The sequence below is a fragment of the Hylobates moloch genome, unplaced genomic scaffold (assembly GCF_009828535.3).
Source record: "Hylobates moloch isolate HMO894 unplaced genomic scaffold, HMol_V3 SCAFFOLD_5, whole genome shotgun sequence".
Taxonomy (NCBI): domain Eukaryota; kingdom Metazoa; phylum Chordata; class Mammalia; order Primates; family Hylobatidae; genus Hylobates; species Hylobates moloch.
In genome coordinates, this window is record NW_026652280.1 from 103,532,190 (window position 1) to 103,553,813 (window position 21,624).

Below are 21,624 nucleotides of genomic sequence, written 5' to 3' on the forward strand. Positions count from 1 at the left end.
TTTTTGGTAGAGATGGGGTTTCACCATGTTGGCCAGGCTGGTCTTGAACTCCTGACCTCAGGTAAAATGCCTGCCTCAGCCTCCCAAAGTGTTGGGATTATAGGCATGAGCCACTGTGCCGGGCCAAAAAATACTTATTAAAAATTATTAACATATTTAGCGTGTGCTGTATGCCAAACGTGCCACATAGGATCCCCTCATATGGCTTTTTGCTGGCCACTGCCACACCCATGAGATTGTCAGGCATGGCACTAAGCACAAGGGCTCTGGAATCGAATCACCTATGACCTAGAACTGGTTTGACACTTTCTACCTGTGCATCCTTGGACAAGTGACTTACTATGTCTCAATTCCCTCATCTGTAAAATGGGGATTAAATGACAATGCATGTAAGCACTTGGTAAATGTTCTTATTAGATAGGCATTATTATTTTGGTTTTATAGATTAGGAAATTAAGGCTTAGAGAGCTTAAATAACTTTTCCAAACTAGCATGGCCAGTAACATATCTAAGATTATGAGCAAGATCCAAAGCCCATGCTAACTCCTTAAACTCTATGCTACACTATTCCCCTATTGTTGAATGACTGAATACAAGAACAAGTAATGAATGAATGAATGAATGAGATTATTTATTGCTGATGGCAATGATAATAGCTGGCATTTGACTCTTCCATAAGGAGGATACTGGTACCAGAATCTGTCTCTTCCTCATTCCCTAGGGCCAACTAAGAAAGAAAATGAAAACAATAATTAAAAAAAAAAAAAACAGAAATGCCTCTTTATGATGAAAAAAAATACAGGTTTCTTCTAAATCGGGGCTGTTCAATCTTTTGGCTTCCCTGGGCCACAATGGAAGAAGAAGAATTGTCTTGGACCACACATAAAATACACTAACACTAACAATAGACAATGAGCTTAAAAAAAAAAACTGCAAAAGAATCTCAGTGTTTCTTAAAACATTGCATTGGGCCACATTCAAAGCCATCCTGACGCGGCCCAGGATGGCTTGATTGAATAAACTTGTTCTAAATCAGTAAGCACTTATTAACCGTCTACTTTGTGGCACTATTAGGGCTAGGCTCTGTGGAATTGGAGATATCCCTGACCTTTAAAAGCTTGCAGTCTCTCTGGGGAAACAAACACATGTAAAGTCTGAATTATAATGGAAGACAGTACATTATGACATCCTACAACAGGGTAATACAGATGATCTGTGTTGAGCAGAAAGGAACACAACACAGGCTTGAGAATTCTGGGAGGGCTTCATGAAAGAGAACACAGGCTAAGTCTTGAAGAATGAGGAACTCTCTTTGATGTTATCTTTCATTATTTCCTCTCCTTTGTCTCCTACATCCAGTTGGTCAGTCACCAAGGCCTATCAGTTCTTTCCCAGTGACTCTCACACCACCAGTCCCTTTCTTTCCAGTCCAGGGGCCATTATCGCAGTTCAGCCTCTCGTTGCTTCATGCCTGGAGGTGCCCTAACATCTATTACTTGTTTCCTTGCTGCCAGCCTTTACCTTTTCAATCCATGCTCTCTGTCTCTTTGGGATTAGCCTTCTTATTTTATCATGTCACTCTAGTGATTCATTCATTCCAACTTCTCTTCAACTAATATTTATTGTGCATCTACTATGTGCCAGGCACCACTCTTCTAGATACTAGGGATTCAGTGTTGAACAAGACAGGCAAGAAAAATCCCTGCCTTGACAGAACTTACATACTAGTTTAAACAAAAACAAACAAAAACCTCTAATGGAGACCTTTCACTTTAAAGATTAGAGTCCAGGCTGGGTGCGGTGGCTCATCCCTGTAATCCCAGCACTTTGGGAGGCCGAGGCAGGCCGAGGTCAGGAGTTCAAGACCAGCCTGGCCAACATGGTGAAAACCCGTCTCTACTAAAAATACAAAAATTAGCCAGGCATGGTGGTGTGCACCTGTAATCCCAGCTACTTGGGAGGCTGAGACAGGAGAATCGTTTGAACCAGGGAGTGGGAGGTTGCAGTGAGCTGAGATCACACCACTGCACTCCAGCCTGGGTGACAAAGCAAGACTCTGTCTCAAACATTATTTTATGTTTGAAATAAAATAAAAATAAGAATAAAGATTAGAGCTCAGACTCTTCCCAGAAGGCCCACTCCATTTGTCTCTCCTTGCCCTCTTGCCACTTTCCCAAAGGTCTCTTCAGCTGGGCTCACCATCCCCCACATATGCCACATTCATTTCCAACTCAAGCTTTCTTCCTGCCGACCTACCTGCCCAAATCCTTCGGAGCCTAGTTCTAGCTCCACATCCTCCCCACCCTTCTCTCATGTCAGCATTTTACATGTTCCATGACTATTCACCTATTTCACATGCTGCTGTTTTCTCCCATCCATCTGACGAGTGCAAACTTCTGGAAGGCTACAACCCTGTTCTATATTTTCCATCCAGACATCCCCTACGGTACCTGGCTCAATATCATGCAAATAATAGGTTCTTTCTCTTCCTCCTCCTCCTCTTTTTCCACCTAACAATAACAATTAACATCTGTGAAGCACTTTACAAAAGTGTTTTCAAATATATTATCTTGCATAAGCTATACAATACCCTTGATTCGATTATCAGTAAATATTTAATGGATTAATAGGTCAAAAGAGGAAGGCATTGCTGGTAAAAGAAATAACACCAGTAATTGTACAAAGACAGGAATGATCCCAATATGTGCAGAAGGCAGTGAGAACACAGCCTAGCTGGAGAGAGAGTAAACACTCTAGAAAATTTAGATAAAAGAATAAAGGTAACAGAAAACAAAAACAAAGGCAAAACCCACCCCGCTAACATGATTAGCATTTAGGTGTATTTATTTCTAACCTTTCCAGAAACATTTTGTTTTGCAAAGCTGTCATAAATGTTCATAAAATTTTGTGTCCTACTTTTTTCACTTAACATTCTAAGCACTGTTCCCTGATGCAACATAGTCTTCATAACAGCCATTTGCAGCGAATGCATAATGTCCCAGAGTGACTGCATCCTCATTTATTTACCCGTTTCTCTATTGTTGGACACATGTTGTTTCCCATTTTATACGATTATAATAAGAACTGCAACAAACCTCTTCTGCAGAGAAAAGAAATGAAAAGAAGCTGGATATTTGGTGAGACCTCAAGCTTCTCTATGCAGGCTCACTTGAGTCTAAAGTGTCTCTGAACTTTTCTGTCACCTCAACCAGTAACACTGGTCCTTCGTTGTTTAAACCAATTGCAGTCACATTTTCTCCAGCTTTTAGCCCATGTTATCCTACCTAACACAAGATGTTTGAGGGCAAGAGCAAAGTTGTATTGTTCACTGCTGTGTCCCTACCTGAATCCTTGATCAAAGACACGGTGGCCTGCAGAGAGCAGGAGCTTAATAAATATGTGCATTAAAAAGAATACAAATTTATTTACTTGTTTTTGAGATGGAGTCTCGCTCGGTCGCCCAGGCTGGAGTGCAGTGCCACAATCTTGGCTCGCTGAAACCTCCGCCTCCTGGGTTCAAGCGATCCTCCTGCCTCAGCCTCCCGAGTAGCTGGGACTACAGGCACGCACCACCACGTCCAGCTAATTTTTGCATTTTTAGTAGAGACGGGGTTTCCTCATGTTGGCCAGGATGGCCTCGAACTCCTGACATCAGGTGATCCACCCACCTTGGCCTTCCAAAGTGCTGAGATTACAGGCATGAGCCACCACGCCCGGCCAGAATATGCATTTTTTGATGAACTATCTATTCTTTTCCTGACCACTGATCTAGTAGAATCTTAGTAATTGTATCAATTTGTTTGAGCTGATCAATAAAAATGTTGCCTATTCACCACATTTGTCACTAGTAACTCTTCATTCTTTGGGCCTTTAGTTTAATTCAGAAATTTTACATTTTTATGAACTAAAAATATTTTCCTTCATGACCTTCAATACTAACATTCTAAATGTATTTCCTTTCGGATTTGATGTTCAGTTGTATTTTCTTCTAGTTTTTCTACAATTTGTAATATTTAATTAATTTATATAGAATTTAGGTATGCTGTTTAGTTTCTTTTTCCCAATTATTATTATTATTATTTTTGAGATGGAGTCTCACTCTGTTGCCCAGGCTGGAGAGCAGTGTCATGAACTTGGCTCACTGCAACCTCTGCCTCCTGAGTTGGAGCAATTCTCCTGCCTTAGCCTCCTGAGTAGCTGGGATTACAGGTGTGCGCCACCATGCCCGGCTGATTTTTGTATTTTTAGTAGAGACGGGGTTTTGCCATGTTGGCCAGGCTGGTCTTGAACTCCTGACCTCAGGTGATCCACCCTCTTCGGCCTCCCAGAGTGCTGGGATTACAGGCGTGAGCCACCACGCCCAACCTTCTCCCAAATTTTTAACCAACTGTTCAAATGCCTTTTTCCCCGTTAAGTTGCAATGCTTCTTTTATCCTTTTTAAATGCTTATACTGTATAATTGGGTCTATTTCTGCCTAGCTAGTCTCTTAAATTGATGTATAAGCTATATAATGTTTTGCTATTTGTCAAGGCTAATAATCCTCCCAAATTAGCTCTGCCTTCAAAATTTTCTTTACCATTTTCCCATTTATTCTTCCAGATGGAATTTTAAAATAATTACATCCAGTTCTAAAAAGACTCTATTGAATTACAGTGTAACTCACTGTAATTACACAAATCCTAAAAATAAAGAATTGACATCTTTACAATTTTAATTTTCCATCCAGGAAAATTTTTCTTCATTGTTTTCCCATCTTTCTCCATAAAATCTGGTCATTTTCTTCACATAGGTCATTGACATTTCAAATGAAGGTTATGCCTAGGTATTTTCTTTTTTTCTTTTTTTTTTTTGAGACGGAGTCTCGCTCTGTCGCTCAGGCTGGAGTGCAGTGGCGCAATCTCGGCTCACTGCAAGCTCCGCCTCCCGGGTTCACGCCATTCTCCTGCCTCAGCCTCTCCGAGTAGCTGGGACTACAGGCACCCGCCACCACACCCGGCTAATTTTTTGTATTTTTAGTAGAGACGGGGTTTCACCGTGGTCTCGATCTCCTGACCTCATGATCCACCCGCCTCGGCCTCCCAAAGTGCTGGGATTACAAGCGTGAGCCACCGCGCCCGGCCTATGCCTAGGTATTTTCTATCTGTTGTTATATTTTATGTTGTTTTCTAATTGAGATACTGCTGGTGTGTAGGAAAACTTGCTACTTGCCAAGACAGTCCACCCTCCTCGAATTGTCAATGGATTCTTTTGTTTCTTAGCTATCTCCCTGCAACCACCCCACACCATCCAGATTCTGCCCCCTGGAGCAAAACTGCTGCTGCTCCTTCCAAGCGACCAACCTTCATCTCTTTGGAAACTGCTATATCCTCCTTTTGTCCTGGCTAAATAGCCCTGACTGACAGAAAGAACACTGCATTCCGGGAAGATTCAAATGACAGTGGTGGGGAGGGTAGATGTGGGGCAGGTAAGAGGCTAGAGGTAGAGATCAGCAAGGACTGGCTTCAGTGGTCATCTAGGCTTCAACAGATGAGTTGAGACTGTCAATATGGGAAGGCGCACTTCCGAAATATCTTTTTTTTTTTTTTTTTTTTTTAGCAGAGTCTCGCTCTGTCTCCCAGGCTGGAATGCAATGGCGCGATCTCGGCTCACTCCTGGGTTCAAGCGATTGTCCTACTTCAGCCTCCAAAGTAGCTGGGATTACAGGCATGCGCCATCACACCCAGTTAATTTTTGTATTTTTAGTAGAGATGGGGTTTCGCTATGTTGGTCAGGCTGGTCTTGAACTCTTGACCTTAGGTGATCTGCCTGCCTTGGCCTCCCAAAGTGCTGGGATTACAGGCATGAGCCACCACGCCCAGCCCCTGAGAGATATTTCAACAGAGGAAACTCGAGGACCTGTTGACAAACTGGATATAAGGGATAAATGGACAGGGAGCAGTCTGGAAGGAAGTCCATTTTGGACCTCGACCCTGAGATTACAATACAGTCAAGGACAGAGGTCTGTCCTCTAAGCCAGTGTTCTCAGATTTGTTCCCACAGTAAGAAATATATTGTACATAGCAGGCCAGTTCACACACAAGCACATACGGACAGATATAAAACAGACACAGGGACGAGCGTCATGGCTCACACCTGTAATCCCAGCACGTTGGGAGGCCGAGGAGGGCAGCTCACCTGAGGCCAGGAGTTCAAGGCCAGTCTGGCCAACAGGGTGAAACCCTGTTTCTACTAAAAATACAAAAATTAGCCGGGCATTGTGGCACAAAGCTGTAGTCCCAGCTACTTGGGAGGCTGAGGCAGAATTGGTTGAACCCAGGAAGCAGAGGTTGCAGTGAGCCAAGATCTTGCCGCTGCACTCTAGCCTGGGTGACAGAGCGAGACTCTGTCTCAAAAAAATAAATAAAATAAAAACAAAACAGACATAGGGTGATAAAACTCCTGCAGACATATACAAGTTTGGGCCTGGAATCCTAGTGGGAGGAAGGGCTGGGTGTGTAATCGGCACTGAATTGATAGATTAAGTCACGAGTACTAATGACTTCCTTTCCCTCAGCTGTCTGAGGTCCTGTGGTCTAAGACTTGGCGACCAACACCTTTTAGGAAATTAATTATCCTGCTACTATCTACCCTCAATTCTGTGTCCCAGGGGCTCCAGGAGAAGAGAAATTCCAGCAGAAAAGCCACACACATTTTGTGTTTAAAGTAGGTCTCACTGTCACAGAGCATGCTGTGCTAGAAATTACCTTTAAGAAACATCTTTATCTTCAGCCTGGGTATGGATTTTCCTTGGAGAAAGAGGGAATAGAGAATATTTAGGTCTCCAACTTTGGAGTTTCAAGGCCATCCTGCTTAGAACTTGGACAGGGAAGACAGGAAGCAATTTCTCCTCGCAAAGCTAAAGTCCTAAATTGAAGTATGAAAAAAGAGGCCAAGGGCCCTAGGTTAACATGTGTTGTTGAGTCATAGCCTGAAGGAGCTCAGGCCCAAGGTCAGTGATGCTTGGCTCTGAGGAATAAGGAAGCCAGGGGATTATTAGAGGCCCTGCAGAAAACAGCAACACACACTAAAGAGCTGGTTAAAGAGGGAAAGCTGCTTGCTTTTCCAACCCAAAGGTTGTTACCCTCCTCAAATTAAGTTACTGTGTGTGTGTGTGTGTGTGTGTGTGTGTGTGTGTGTGTGTGTGTGTGATGGAGTCTTGCTCTGTCGCCCAGGCTGGAGTGCAGTGGGTGATCTCTGCTCACTGCAACCTCCGCCTCTGGGGTTCAAGTGATTCTCCCGCCTCAGCCTTCAGAGTAGATGGGATTACAGGCACCCAACACCACACCTGGCTAATTTTTGTATGTTTTGGTAGAGACGGGGTTTCACTGTGTTGGCCAGGCTGGTCTCAAACTCCTGGCCTCAAGTGATCCGCCCCCCTCAGCCTCCCAAAGTGCTGGGATTCCAGGCGTGAGCCACTGTGCCCAGCCTAATTAAGTTGCTTTAACTCCTGCCATGTCAGAGCACCTTTGCTTTCCAAAGTGGAAACACTTCCTAGTGGGACATTTCATAGCAAAAGGTACTTTTAAATAGAGACGAAAATGAGCCAATCAATTCTTGGCCTTAGAAACTTAGTTTGAAAAAAGTTCCAATGCACCATTTGGTTGAAATACTGCGTCACTGCCAGGCTTTTTTTCTGTGCAGGGGAAAGAACAGACGAAGATGGGGAAGATGGGGAAGACGGGGCAGTTGTTCGGCAGGCAGGGTGCTGCTGCTGCTTTTCCCATGCTGGGCTGACGCTCCAGGTTTACAGGACGCTGTTGATGACGGCTGCATGTCTGAGCAGCTCTCAACACCCAGCTCAAAGAAACAGGCCTTCATGGCAGAGTTCCCAGGGAATCAGACTCTATCCTCCCTCCACAAAATATTAAGGCAGCACAAAGGAGTTGGCTTAAAAATGACAAAACATAGGCAATAAACAGGCCACTAAAGCCAGGAGCACCTTACTCGCCACACCTTTTCTTCAGGCCCTGAACACTATCTCATTCTCCTCTAGTCCCCCATTCTCCGTCTCTAATTGACAAGATCTCCAAGATACAAACCATATTTCCCTGACTACATTCCCTTTCCAAACCCGTGTCCCCCGCTCCCCTGTGGCATGCCCCTACTCTCTTTGGTTGTGGCATAACTAAACTCTAGGAAATATACACCAGTGGCATGCTTTTGTCCAAGGACTCTCTTAGACCCCTGGTTCGAGTCTCTGGAATGCCTCCAGACTGCTCCATTATCTGCAACCCAAATCTTGGCTCCTCCCACTGAGCACAGGAGGCCGGGCGGGAGCCTCCCCTTCGTGTGCGGCAGCACACTCACTCCAGTATTCCTCTAGCCCTGTGAGTCTTCTTGGCACCTTGGTCAACCCCGCCCTGCTTCCACCCTGTTAATATTCTGAGAGCAAGTACAGTCTAGATCTACCCATGCCAAACAAGACTGCCAGAGAAAGAAGAGAGCCACGGGTGTCAGAAGACAAATTCGGGTCTGGAAAGGAAAGTGGTTTCCAATGTGTTTGAAGCCTGTGGTGTGAATTGGCTGAGAAGCAGAAGGGGGAAGAAAAGAAATCAGAGAAAAATGTACACTCTTTCAATTGAAGAAGAGAAATGGGAGCTAGAAAGGAAACTAGCCAGGGATGAGGGGGTGTTGTGTTTCTGGTTTCTTTGGCCCAGAGAAGATTCGCGTAAATTCAGCTATGTCCCTATTTGGCCCTGCAGTCAATTGCCTTCTTGGCAGAAAGGAAAAAAAAATCATGAGACTAATTGAATGATGCCCAGAGACAGCCAGAAACAAACCCCCTTGAACAGCTGCAGTCAGCATTTCCAGAGTGCTTTTCATTTCTGCAGAAGGCATTCAGTTACTCATCTACCTCCAGTGCTGCTGTTCTATCTCTATGTAATCACAGGACTCTACCTCTGTCTCTTCCAAATGAGACACAATGCGGCCAGGCTTAGGGATCCTACAAGGCCATTGCTCCAGAGAGGGTCAAAGCTAAAGTTAGAGGCTGCCTCCTACAATCACGACTCAGACCACGGAGCTGAGCTTCTTCTAATACCTCTATAAATGCCACGAAGTCCTCATATCATGGCATTTGGGATGTTTGGACCACATCTCCCACATGTGGATAACAGGGTGCCCATCTTCCAAGAAGCACTAAAATGTTCTTCTTTCATCCTCCCTGAAAAGTGAAAGGAAATCAGACCAGGAGGTCAAAGAGACACATTAATATAATTTATTAAATTCGCCATACAAAGAATATGCCACAGACAACAATATCAGAATGGGAAGAAACATGGAGATCACCTGCTCTGACCCCCCTCATTTTACAAATGAGGGAACTCCCTGAAGTCCCAGAGCATTGTTATAGACAAAGCCAGAATGTGAGCCCAGTCTTGAGACACAAAAACACAGACTTAAGGCTTCTGGTTGTGAGCCACATAGAGCCTAAACACTTAATCCACATTTGTTTTGAATTTTTCTGATTCCTAGAGTACCATACTCTGATGCCTATCTACTTCTCAAGGCTGTAGGAAGAGCCCTAAAGAAAAACACCATGGGCCGGGTGCAGTGGCTCAAGCCTGTAATCCCAGCACTTTGGGAGGCCGAGGCGGGTGGATCACCTGAGGTCAGGAGTTCGAGACCAGCCTAGCCAGTATGGTGAAACCCCGTCTCTACTAAAAATACAAAAATCAGCCAGGCATGGTGGCACACCTGTAGTCCTAGCTACTCTGGAGGGTGAGGCAGAAGAATCGCTTAAATCCGGGAGGCGGAGGTTGCACTGAGCCGAGATCGTGCCACTGCACTCCAGCCTGGGTGACAGAGTGAGACTCTGTCTCAAAAAAAAACAAAACAATAAAAAAAGAAAACCATGATGACCCGCAGGGTCATTCAGAGCCAGGATAAAAGACCAATTATGGAGCAAGGGGTTCGGAAGGGCTAGTGAAGAACTCATCTGGGCCCCAGAAGAGTCCTGATTGCCCTCTTTCTCCAAACAACATATACTCTGACCCCAAAGCCTCAGGGAAAGTATACTCACCTTCCTGAGCTGCAGATCAAGTTTGAAGGAGAAAGAGAGAAGAAATAGGCAGAGGAAAGGGAGAGAAATATTTATAACAGTGTCACTCTGACATTAACAAGCCTAATGGGAACAGTTTTCCCAGTTTCAAGCAAATCCAAACACTGCAAGAGAAGGCTATAGAACTTTGGTATTATATCAATCATGAGATGTAAGCAAAACCACCGATAACTTAGCAAAATAAATACAAAGAGGATTTTGCTGGTACTGGTGGAACCCAGTGAAAACAGTTTTCAGGCTCTGGGTCAAGAAGACTGAGGTGTGCCTGGTGGTGCACCTTAGGGAAAATCCCTAAAGAGACTCTGGGAGTTTTCACAGCAGAGAGAAGTCACACATGACTGTCTGTAGCCCTAGAGAATTTTTCCACAAAAGGCTACTCCCTGAATGTACATTCCCTCCTCCCCAGAAAGACAAGGCCACCCAGTCAAAGCTTAGGTTCACCAGCTCTCACCAGGCCTTGCCAGGTAACCCCACTATCTGTCTGCAGGAGGCCAGGGCAGCGTAGGCTGCAGATGGAGCAAGCAGAAAAACAAACAGTTTGTTGCTAAGGACTGAGCTGTGTTTGTGGAAGGAACTTCATTCCCCCAGGACATTCTCCAATCACTCTGGACATCTGTGTCTCCAGCTTTTAGGGCTGAGGCAAATCTTGTCACCTCTCCCAATCTGATGAAGGCCTGGCTTATGGGGCAGCCAGAGTCCAGTCTACAACAGAAGGGAGGCTCTCTACAGAGAAAAATAGTCACTGTAAGAATATAGATACTGCCCTGGCTCCTGCTTGCAGGACAATGTCTTCCAAAGGGCTGCAGTGCCTTGAATAGGTGCTCATGCTCCATCTGCCCAGCTTAGAGTGGCCAGGAGCTTGGGAATGGTGAGACACAGGAGCCCTAGGTCCTGGGTGCAGCCAGGGGACAGTCAGGAAGTCAAAGTCAATGTTAACAGCCAACAGGGGCAGTGGGCTTCTCCGAGGCAGAGGCAGCAGCAATGGCAGCATCCATCTCCAGGCAGCTCAGGTTTCCACCACTCGGATGACAGGCATGGGCTTCGGGCTAGGGGGCTTGGATATCCTAATACTGAAAAGGAGGTTGGAATCACTGAGTTGTGCTGGGAACAGCTGTGTTGTGGCCCACCCTTCACAGAGCCCCTGGAATCTTCATGTTGGCCTCTGGAATCTTACACTGCAGTGCTGGCTGATCACTTGGGTTCCAAGTGCTTTAAAACAGTAATTATCAGTGACAACTAGGAGAAGATTTGGGGCATGATACATGTGTCTTGTAGCAAGGGTAAAGAAAAGACAGGGGCAGTTAAACAACTGAGAAGTGGATATAGCTGTGATTCCCGATTTTGTCAAGATCATGGGTCCTTTTCTGAATCTCTTAGAGGCAAAATACACTCTCCCTAGAAATATGCAAACATTATAACCAAATTTTGCCTACCATTTTGGGTGGTTCATACATCTCTAAAAGCCATTCATGGACCTCCTTGGGCTTGTGGTAACAGGTTCTACTCTAATTGGGTTAGAAAATGGTTCTGGCAAACAACGGGTCAGACTGCGGGAGGAAAGTTGGATTTAAAGGAGCCTTGTTCTTGCCTTAGCACTAAAGTTTCTACATAGCTCTGTCCCTCCTTCCTGCCCTCCTCCGTGGCCCCATTCTACCTACATGCACTCACTCACCTGCCCGGGTTCTCTGTCTTGGCCCGGGCCTGGGTGCTGAAGTTGCCGTGACTGATTTGTTTTTCTATCAGGTGTTCCATCCGGTCGTGCATCTCTAAATTCTGTAACACAAGCTTAGGGGTTAGAGTTGGCCTTTTTCTGGGTTCCTGGGTGCCACATTGAGCTAGTGCATTCTGGTCTCTCCGCCTGTGTTTGTGCTGCTGTTGCCTCTACCCCCACCATGCGTGCCACCACCTGGATACCCACTTGCCTCATCTTCATTACCATAGATTGTGCTTATCCTCCAATACCTGCTCCTCCATAACTCTGTACAACACTGACAGACTGATGGTTTCCTATATGTCCTCTACATGCAGTTCTTTTTTTTTTTTTTTTTGAGATAGGGTCTCACTCTGTTGCCCAGGCTGGAGTGCAGTGGCGTGATTATAGCTCACTGCAGCCTCGACCTCCTGGGTTCAAGTGATCCTCTCCCTCAAGTCTCCCACGTAACTGGACTACAGATGCATGCCACCACATCTGGCTAATTAAAAAAAAATTTTCTTTTTCAGAGACAAAGTCTCACTGTGTTGCCTAGGTCTTGAACTCCTGGCCTCGAGCAATCCTACCGCCTCAACCTCCCTAAGTGCTGGGATTACAGGCATGAGCCACTGCACCTGGCCCCTATATATAATTTTTTGTCCTCAGTTGAGATACTCACTTGCCTTTGTTGATATGCTGTTCTATAAAGCATTCTTTGGTCTTTTTAAAAATACACATTTTATCTCTGACTATAGACTGCAAACTTTTTTTGTTTTGTTTTGTTTTGTTTTGAGATGGAGTCTGGCTCTGTCGCCCAGGCTGGAGTGCAGTGGCGCGATCTCGGCTCACTGCAAGCTCCGCCTCCCGGGTTCAGGCCATTCTCCTACCTCAGCCTCCCGATAGCTGGGACTACAGGCGCCTGCCACCTCGCCCGGCCAATTTTTTGTATTTTTAGTAGAGACGGGGTTTCACTGAGTTAGCTAGGATGGTCTCGATCTCCTGACCTCATGATCCACCCGCCTTGGCCTCCCAAAGTGCTGGGATTACAGGCGTGAGCCACCGCGCCCAGCCGACTGCAAACTCTCTAAAGATAACCCTTTCTCCCATTTATCTCCCTCACTACAAGGGATCTTCACAGAGTGTTTGCAAAGTGATCTTCAGGTAGTCAACAGATAGGTAGGGCCCTGTGGCAAAGTGAAAATTAGACTAGGAAGGCAACTCGTTAGGTAATCTAGCCCTGGAAAAGACTCAATCTGTATGAATGCCTCCTCCTCCTTCACAGCCCAGCACCATTGCCAGCTCCTTTGCAAAGCCTGGAGGGTCAGAATTAGCCGTGTGCAGCCATGGCATGTGGCTTGCACCATGATGACATGTCTGTGGAAGGTGGGGCCGGGGGGTGGTCATCTCGTCATTGTTAGCAGCTTCCTGAAGGTTCTCAGAAAATGTTTACTCAACTGAACTGAAAGTCAACCAACCACCCTAGGTATTCACTTCAGAGCAGCAGCAAGACATGACAAAGACCCCTCATAACCTTTGTCTCCTTTATGTCCACCTTCTCTTCAAGAGTCCCGTTCCCCTGCTGGGCTGCCCAGCGCACACACCTCTGCCTCCAGATAGGCGATTTTCTCCTTGAGCTCCTGGATAGTGGCGTCCTTTGACTGGATCACAGCTTTTGAATTCTGGAGCTGCAAAGGTGTGGGAGACACTGGAGCTTATTTTGCAATGACTCATTACACACTCACCAGACTTCACCCCAGCTGCTGGGGAAGCCAGCAGAGCCCTGCAACTCCATATGACTTCATTAGCTTTTCTACAAAGGCTTCATTTCAGTCAATATTAAACTCTTGATTATCCCAGAGGTGGGAGTGAGGAGTGTGTGAGAGGAATACCACCCTGAGAATCCAAAATAATGAATGACAAAACCCATTCCATATGGCTTTGGAAAATACAAATTATCTTTTCATTCGAGACATATTTGAGTACTTACTATATGACTGACTCTGTTCTAGATAATGGAAAACAGCAGTAAATAAAACAGACACTAACGGAGCTGACATGAAGCACATACAACCTCCCAGTTACGGGGCCTTAGGCTCTCAAAACAATTCTGCAAATAGACAAATCCTAAGTATGCTACCCTCAAGATCAGGTGGGGTAAGGCAGGAAAGCAGCCATGAGGCTCAAAGACTGATAATCTGCACAGGTAACAGAGTTTATTATGACTCAACTACTCATTTACCCACACTCTTCACAGAGTATATGACAAATTAACCTTTTCCTTCCTTTCCTATTGGAAAGCAGAGGCCAAATAGCAAACAAACAAACGAAACAGTAGGGGAAAGATGGGAGAAAAGCAAATCCTAATAACCTGAACCTGGTAATTGGTAGCTATAAATGTTTGACATGGGAAATGCATGAATATAAGTCAAGCTTCCTAGGAAACAAATAAGAGCATAGACTTGGGGTGACTCCCTGAGGGCAGGTTATAAACCAGCCCAGCTTACCTGCTCTATCATTTGCCGGACTTTCCGCTGCTGGCTCTTCAGCATGTCATCCAAGTGGTGGATCTTCTCCCGCAACCCGGCCACTTCCTTTTCCAGGGTAGCAGCCCTGGGGATAAAGAACAGAAGGCTGAGGCAAGGGAATAAGACTTAGTTACCCAGTCACAGGAAGAGCCTTGAGCTTGGGAGGTTCCCATTAATATGATTCCCTTTGCCTGACTCCCCCGTAGGCTGCCCTGAAGAGTAGGTGGTGGGTACCTTAGAACATCACATTGGAAGCACTGAGGTCAGGAGTTCAAGACCAGCCTGGCCAACGTGGTGAAACCCCATCTCTACTAAAAATACTAAAATTAGCCAAGTGTGGTGGCGCGTGCCTGTAGTCCCAGCTACTCAGGAGGCTGAGGCACGAGAATCGTCTGAACCCAGGAGGCAGAGGTTGCAGTGAGCCAAGATGGCGCCACTGCACTCCAGCCTGGGTGACAGAGCAAGACAGAGCAAGACTTTGTCTAACAAAAAAAAAAAGAATATCACATTGGAAGCATCATCAGGGATTACCTAGTCTAAGTGAGGAAACTGAGGCTCAGAAAGGTTAGAAGGGATAAGTCATTCTGGATAACTCTGGAGGGTAAATCTAGAAGCAACAGGTAGATGGTTCCAGGGAAGCTGTTTTTATATTAACACAGGAAAGACTTTCTCAGTATCAAAGCTGTCAGAAAGTGGGCAGTCTCATGTGTAATGAACTCCTCGTTACTGGAAAGATTCAAGTAGAAGCTAGGATCTCCCCCCACCCCCCGATCTTTTTTTTTTTTTTTTTTTTTTTTTCGGAGACAGGGTCTCACTCTGCAGCCCAGCTTGGAGTGTAGTAATGCAAACATAGCTCACTGCCGGGTTGACCTCCTGGGCTCAAGCAATCCTCCTACCTCAGTCTCCCATGTAGCTGGGACCACAGGCACATGCCACCACACCTGGCTAATTAAAAAAAATTTTTTTTATGGAGACAGTCTCACCATGTTGGCCAGGCTGATCTCGAACTCTTAAACTCAAGCAATCCTCCTGTCCCGGCCTCCCAAAGTGCTAGGATTACAGGTGTGAGCCACCATGCCCAGTTGGAGCTGGGATTATTATACTCAACACCATCAAGCTGTTGGCAGGGATTTGGAGGAGGAAGACATGATTTGAGGCTCCTTAAAGCCTCTTCACATAATTTTGTTTCTAGGTCTCCTGATTCCCAAACCACTGTTGCTTCCTTTGCATCTTCTAAGCAAACTGAGCCAAGATCCCCCACAGGGCAGTGTAAAATAATAAGAAATATACAATGGGTCTCTGTCCCGGTTCCTGACATACAGCACCTATGTTTTGTTATAATATTTGGTCACATTCCCTGGTTCCTGAGCCTTGGCATCTCCAAGACTGATGAGTGTCTTTTTGTATGCTAATGATGACTGGTGGCTGGGGTCCCTAGATAGCTTCAGGATGGGGCTAGTAAAAAGACCAAGGCATGATTAAAGGGTTGAAACTTTCAGCCCCACAACTCCCCCTAACCTCTGGGAAAGGGACAAGGGATAGGAGCTAGAGATTAAACTAATCAGCAGTGGCCAATAATTTAATCAATCATGCCTATGTAATGAACCTCCACAAGAACCCTAAACGAAGAGGTTCAGAGCTTCCAGCTTGGTGAATGCATCCACATGCTGACCTTGCCCTATGTACCTCATCTGTCTGTTCTTTTGAATCCTTTATATTATCCTTTATCATAAGCCAGTAATAAGTGAAATGTTGGCCAGGTGCAGTGGCTCATGAATATAATCCCAGCACTTTAGGAAGGTGAGGTGGGAGGATTGCTTGAGCCCAGGAGTTTGAGACCAGCCTGGGCAACATGGCAAGACCCTGTGTTAATGAAAAAATTTTTAAATTAAAAAAATAAGTAGGCCAGGTACGGTGGCTCATGCCTATAATCCCAGCATTTTGGGAGGCCAAGGCAGGCGGATTCCTTGAGGTCAGGAGTTCAAGACCAGCCTGGCCAACATGGTGAAACCCCGTCTCTACTAAAAATACAAAAAATTAGCCAGGTGTGGTGGCACACCCCTGTAGTCCTAGCTACCCAGGAGGCTGAGGCTGAACCCAGGAGGCAGAGGTTGCAGTGAGCCGAGATTGCACCACTGCACTCCAGCCTGGGCGACAGAGTGAGACTCGGTCTCAAAAAATAAATAAATAAACAAGGAAAATGTTTACCTGAATTCTATGACAGCAAACCCATTACAGCAAGTTATCAAACCTGAAAAGAGGATATGGGAACCCCCAATTTATAGCCAAGTTGGACAGAAGTGTAGGTACCCTAGACCCCACTACTTGTGACTGGCATCTGAAGTAGGGGCAATCTTGCAGGACTGGCCCTTAACCTGTGGTTCTGCACTAACTCTGGGTCATCTCAGAATTGAATTAAAGTGTAGGGTACCCAGCTGGTATCAACTGAGAATTGGAGAAGTGCTTGGTATGGAAAACCCATATATTTGGTGTAAGAAGTGTTATGAGTAGAGGAACAGTCTTCCTTTAGTCAGGCTACTTGGGAGAGTATCCTGGGGTCTGGGCCCCTGAAGAATCCATCACTCCCCAGTTCTGCCTGACAAGCGTATGCTGCTTGGGGTACGAGGCAACATAAGCTACCCCTTATCCTTCCTAAACTCCAAGCATTCTAAATTTCCACCTTCAGCTCTTCAATGCCCTACTTCTCAGTCTCCTTTTAGGTAGAAAATCAGCATGTACATGGTACAGCTGTCACTGCCATTCCCAAGCCCTGGCTTCCGATGATCTAGTCCTTTTTGTCTCTCTTGCTCTGCCCATGCGCACCTACCCACTGAGGAAGGAGTGCTGACTAATTCTGATATTAATTCTGATATAAAGTCCAGTCAGAAAGGAGGCTACAATATGATGTGTGTATTTTCCATGCCAGGAAGGTGAAATCTAGGTTATCCTAAAGGAGAGAAAATGCCTCCAGAAGACTGAGGGGCCCTGAAGTGCAAGAATTGTGCCTGTTCATCTTGGAATTCCTTAAAAGGCCCTTCAGATAATGTCTTGTTGAACTAAAAAAGGTCCACCTTATACAATGACGATCAAACCAAATATGCTGATGTTAAATGTGATTTACCATTTGAGGTCTTATTTATTAATTGCCAACAGCATAATTTCCAAATTCCTGAAGTTCTAGAAGGCACAATCTTTGCTCTGTAGGCTTCATTGGTTGTCTGGGGCCTCTGATTTCCTCTGATCAGAGGGAATTTGCAAACCCCTCTCACCTTGGAGGTAGAAAGGATCTCAGTGATCACCTACGGGACCCTGCTGACAGGTGGTTCTCAGTTTCTATCTGCATTGCTTCAAGTAACAAGAAGTTCAGTATCTCCTCATGAAGCTGCTCATTCCATTTTTCATCAGCATTACTGTTAATCAATTTTACCCTCAAACGGTTTACAGTCAGTTTTTGTTTCGGTTGGGAGGAAACAAAGGCATAACATATCCACTGCACTAATCTGTGGAATGACACACAGCAACAGCAGATGCTCCACCAGCTCTTGCTTGCCCTTGGCTCTAAAACTGTGAAAGCCTTTTCTTTAGGTTATTACCCCATGGAAAATGAACTCCCTGGAGATCGCAGCCTCCCAAATGGTATCTCTTGGGTGGGGCTCTACCCTGAGCAAGCTCACGGTGAGTCACAGCTGGAAGATCTGACATCAGCACCAGCTTCCTCCCCAGACCAGGCCACCACAGGAGCAACAGGCTGTATGGCCCGCCCTCCCCTCCCTGCAACCCAACTTCATCGTGAACAAGAGCCAAGCCCTTACTTTTCTCGTTCTGCTTGGCAGTCAGCATTGTTGCTCCGAAGTTCCTCTAGGGCCACCTCCCCTTCCCTGACTTTCGCCAGTAAGGCCTGATGCTCCTGGGTGGGCCACAAAAGAAAATCTAGGATGAGAAGATGGCAACAGTTTCTGCATTTGGGGTGAGATGGGCGCCAGGCTGGGACTTAGCCCCTACTGGGCCTGGACAGCTGCCAAAGAGCAGCAAGATGAGCTGGTTTGATGGGGCGCCCTCCCTCGACGAGGAGAACCCTTCCCACTCTCACTCAGCCTCACCCAGCTGCCCTGAGGCAGAACCCAGCCCTGCATCATGCAGGCCCACTCGCCAGCTATGGCTGCCAGTCCCTGAGAAACCAGCACTTTAAAAGGGTCATCTGTACAGGAATCTAATGTGGAAATAGGATCAACTCTAGTTAGGGAGAGGCTAATTCCTTGAAGGCTAAAAGGTATTCTAAGGGATCTGCCAAAGGAAGCTGCGAAGTGCACTTTTCTGGAGATGCTTGGAAAAGAAGGGTCTCGGCAACTGTTTCAATCCACCTGCAGGCCCCTTCCAGCCCAGGAGTCCAGGCACTGACAAGCAAGATACCCCAATTACCATCTCCATCCCTAGCAAGCGCCTCTGCAGCTCTCCGACTTCTGCCTCTTTCTGCTCCACTCTGTCCTCCTCTCTCTGAAGGGCCACATTACTTTGTTCTGCTTCTCTCTGGTACCGGCTGAGTGTGACCTAAAACACGGGGCAGGAATATGTTAAATGGTGTGGAAAAAAGAGCAAACGTGGAAAAAAAACCTTAGAAAAGAACCCAGGAACCTGGGTGGCTCTGGAGCCATGATGGGAGAAAGGTGGTGACACTGATGGGCACACCACCACCTCCCCTTCACTGCACAGGACCACCTCAGCACTCCAGCAGAGTAAGTCTATTTCCAGGGTTAAGTGGCTCACAGTTGATTGAGGTCCACTTTAAAGTGACACCTGGAACCCACAAGCACCACTTTTCAACTTCCCCATGAACCCTCCAACACCACCCAAGCTTAACCCAATGTTGTGGCTTTCCTACAAATTCAAAAGCAAATAATCCCAGGGAGGATACCTCCAGTTCCTTTCTTCTGTCTCCTCAACACCTTCCCCCTCACCTCCAGCAATAGAGCCCACACACAACAGCCAAAATGGCACCTGGAAGGGCTACTAAGCATCAGGAAGAATTTGTCTTATTTATTTATTTTTTGAGACAGAGTTTCACTCTTGTTACCCAAGCTGGAGTGCAATGGCGCGATCTTGGCTCACTGCAATCTTTGCCTCCTGGGTTCAAGTGATTCTCCTGCCTCAGCCTCCCGAGTAGCTGGGATTACAGGCATGTGCCACCACGCCCAGCTAATTTTGTATTTTTATTAGAGACGGGGTTTCTCCATGTTGGTCAGGCTGGTCTGGAACTCCTGACCTCAGGTGATCCGCCCACCTGGGCTTCCTAAAGTGCTGGGATTACAGGAGTGAGCCACCGTGACCAGCTGAATTTGCCTTTTATCAGAGATGAGAAACCAATTTAGAGGATAGAAGCAGAATGTTAGAATGAGAAAGCAAAGAACTTGCCTTCTTTCTTCCAACTTGCGTCTTTCCAACTCCTACTCAACCTCCAGGTCTCACTTAGACGTCCCTTCTTCCAGAGAGCCTTCTGAGCCTGGGGGAGGAGCCCTTCCTTTGTGTGCCCAGGGAGAGGACACACAAGGAACACAGGGCTTTCCTCTCATAGCATTGAACAGATTTTGCCCAGTCACTCTGTGCACCCCGAAGTAGACTGTCAGTGTCCTAATGGCACAGACCTGAGCACCATCACACTTCCAGAGCTCCCACAGTACCTCGTATGCAGTAACTACTCAAAAAATCATGAGTAGAACTGACGTTCATCTAATCCAACCTTCTGCTTTAACAAGTAAAGGTCAACTGACCTATTCAAGGTTACCCAGCTAGTGAATGACAGCCAGTGCTAGGACCCAGATACTTCACCATCCATTTCAGTGCTTCCCAGGTACCTCACACTGACTGCTCATCATTTATTAAAAAAGAATCCAGGTAACTTCTGGAAAGCCTAGCAGCCAGCCCTGGGGAAACAGAACATCAGCAGCCAGTTTGTCCAGCCCCTCCCAAGGTCAGAACTGGGGAGGAGAAAGTACGGCACAGGGTGATGTGTGATGGGACGTGTCCATGCTACACGCCAGCCCTGTACAGAGCAAACTCACTCTCACTGCAAATCCTTCTTGACAGCAAGCAGCCGGTAGAACAGGAAACCCATGCTTAATGGCAAGTTATTTTCATGGTAATTGATCATCTTGCCCTTCCTACCCATAGGTTCAGAAAAGTAGACCAAGGAGTGCAATTCACTAGGAAAGACTGAGACAAGCCTTCATATGACCCATATTAACCTGAAATAGGCCATCCCCATAGGCAGGAACTTAAAAGTAAGGCCTTTTTAAAAAAAATTTTATTTATGTGCATTTTACGTACATTTATTTATGTTTATTTATGTACATAAATAAACACTGCACCTAGGTTGATGTGAGCTCAAGCACAGTGTTAACAAGGCCATGGTCTGATTCTTGCACCCCACTGTCAGAGCAAAAGGTTAAAAAAAAAATACAGACTCCCCTTCCACATTTGACTCTGTAGCTCCAGCCAACCCTGCCCGCAAGGGAACCTCTTAATTATAAAAAGGTGTGCCAACCTAGCCCAACAGTGGGAATGACCCAAGGAGCACCTCTTTTTTAAAAAAAAAAATTATTTATGTACTATATTTATTATTTTTTAGACAAGGTCTCAATCTGTTGCCCAGGCTAGAGTGCAGTGGTACAATCAGAGCTCACTGCAGCCTCCACCTCCCGGGCTCCAAAGATCCTCCCACCTCAGCCTTCCAAGCAGCTGGAACCACAGGCTGCTCCACCACACCGGGCTAATTTTTTTATTTTTGTAGAGACGAGATCCATGTTGGCCAGGCTAGTCTCAAACTCCTGGGCTCAAGGATCCTCCTGCCTTGGCCTCCTGAGGGATTACAGGTGTGAGCCACAGCGCCCAGCAAGAAGAAGCATCTCCTACTGCAGGCGGTGCTGCATACTATGGGGTTAAGAAAAATAACCCCTTCTAAATTCTGGGCAGTGGGCTACAGCTGTCAGGGCACTTTTGCTCAGGCTCTGAAATCCAGAGCAGCAGACTCCTCCATGTGTGATTAAAACCAGCAAATATTTCTATAATTTCCACAACTTCATAATGCCTCTCAGTGCAGAAATTTTTTTCCAAAATTCACAACCTGATCAGTGCTAGAGCCTCAACCTTCCTTTCCTCCTGTTTTGTTTGGAAAAGGTAGGAAACTGCTGGTCACCAACTGATACATCACCAACTGAATTATACAAATTGTGGAATCTGAAATAGATGCAACATACCTCTTCACCACAGAGCTACTTTGTTCTGAGATGACAAACTAATTTTAATATTACCCTAA

At 46.0% G+C, this 21,624-nt stretch overlaps 1 protein-coding gene across 6 annotated transcripts in view; it reads right to left on the minus strand.

The window, feature by feature from the left end:
* Positions 1-9,159: 9,159 nt before the first annotated feature.
* The window catches only part of TUFT1 (tuftelin 1), a 43,682-nt gene continuing 31,217 nt past the window's right edge, over positions 9,160-21,624 (minus strand). For 5 of the 6 annotated variants that reach the window (XM_032154635.2, XM_032154636.2, XM_058439814.1 and 2 more), the window contains 6 exons: positions 18,735-18,863; positions 18,128-18,222; positions 14,295-14,400; positions 13,392-13,475; positions 11,773-11,873; positions 9,235-11,170 (listed from right to left, as the gene is read on the minus strand). In XM_032154635.2, coding sequence (XP_032010526.1) covers positions 11,107-11,170; positions 11,773-11,873; positions 13,392-13,475; positions 14,295-14,400; positions 18,128-18,222; positions 18,735-18,863 — 579 coding nt within the window. In that variant the 3' untranslated portion in view covers positions 9,235-11,106. Of the gene's footprint in view, positions 9,204-9,234; positions 11,171-11,772; positions 11,874-13,391; positions 13,476-14,294; positions 14,401-18,127; positions 18,223-18,734; positions 18,864-21,624 lie in introns of those variants that run through there. The other variant, XM_058439811.1, reaches the window with a different exon arrangement.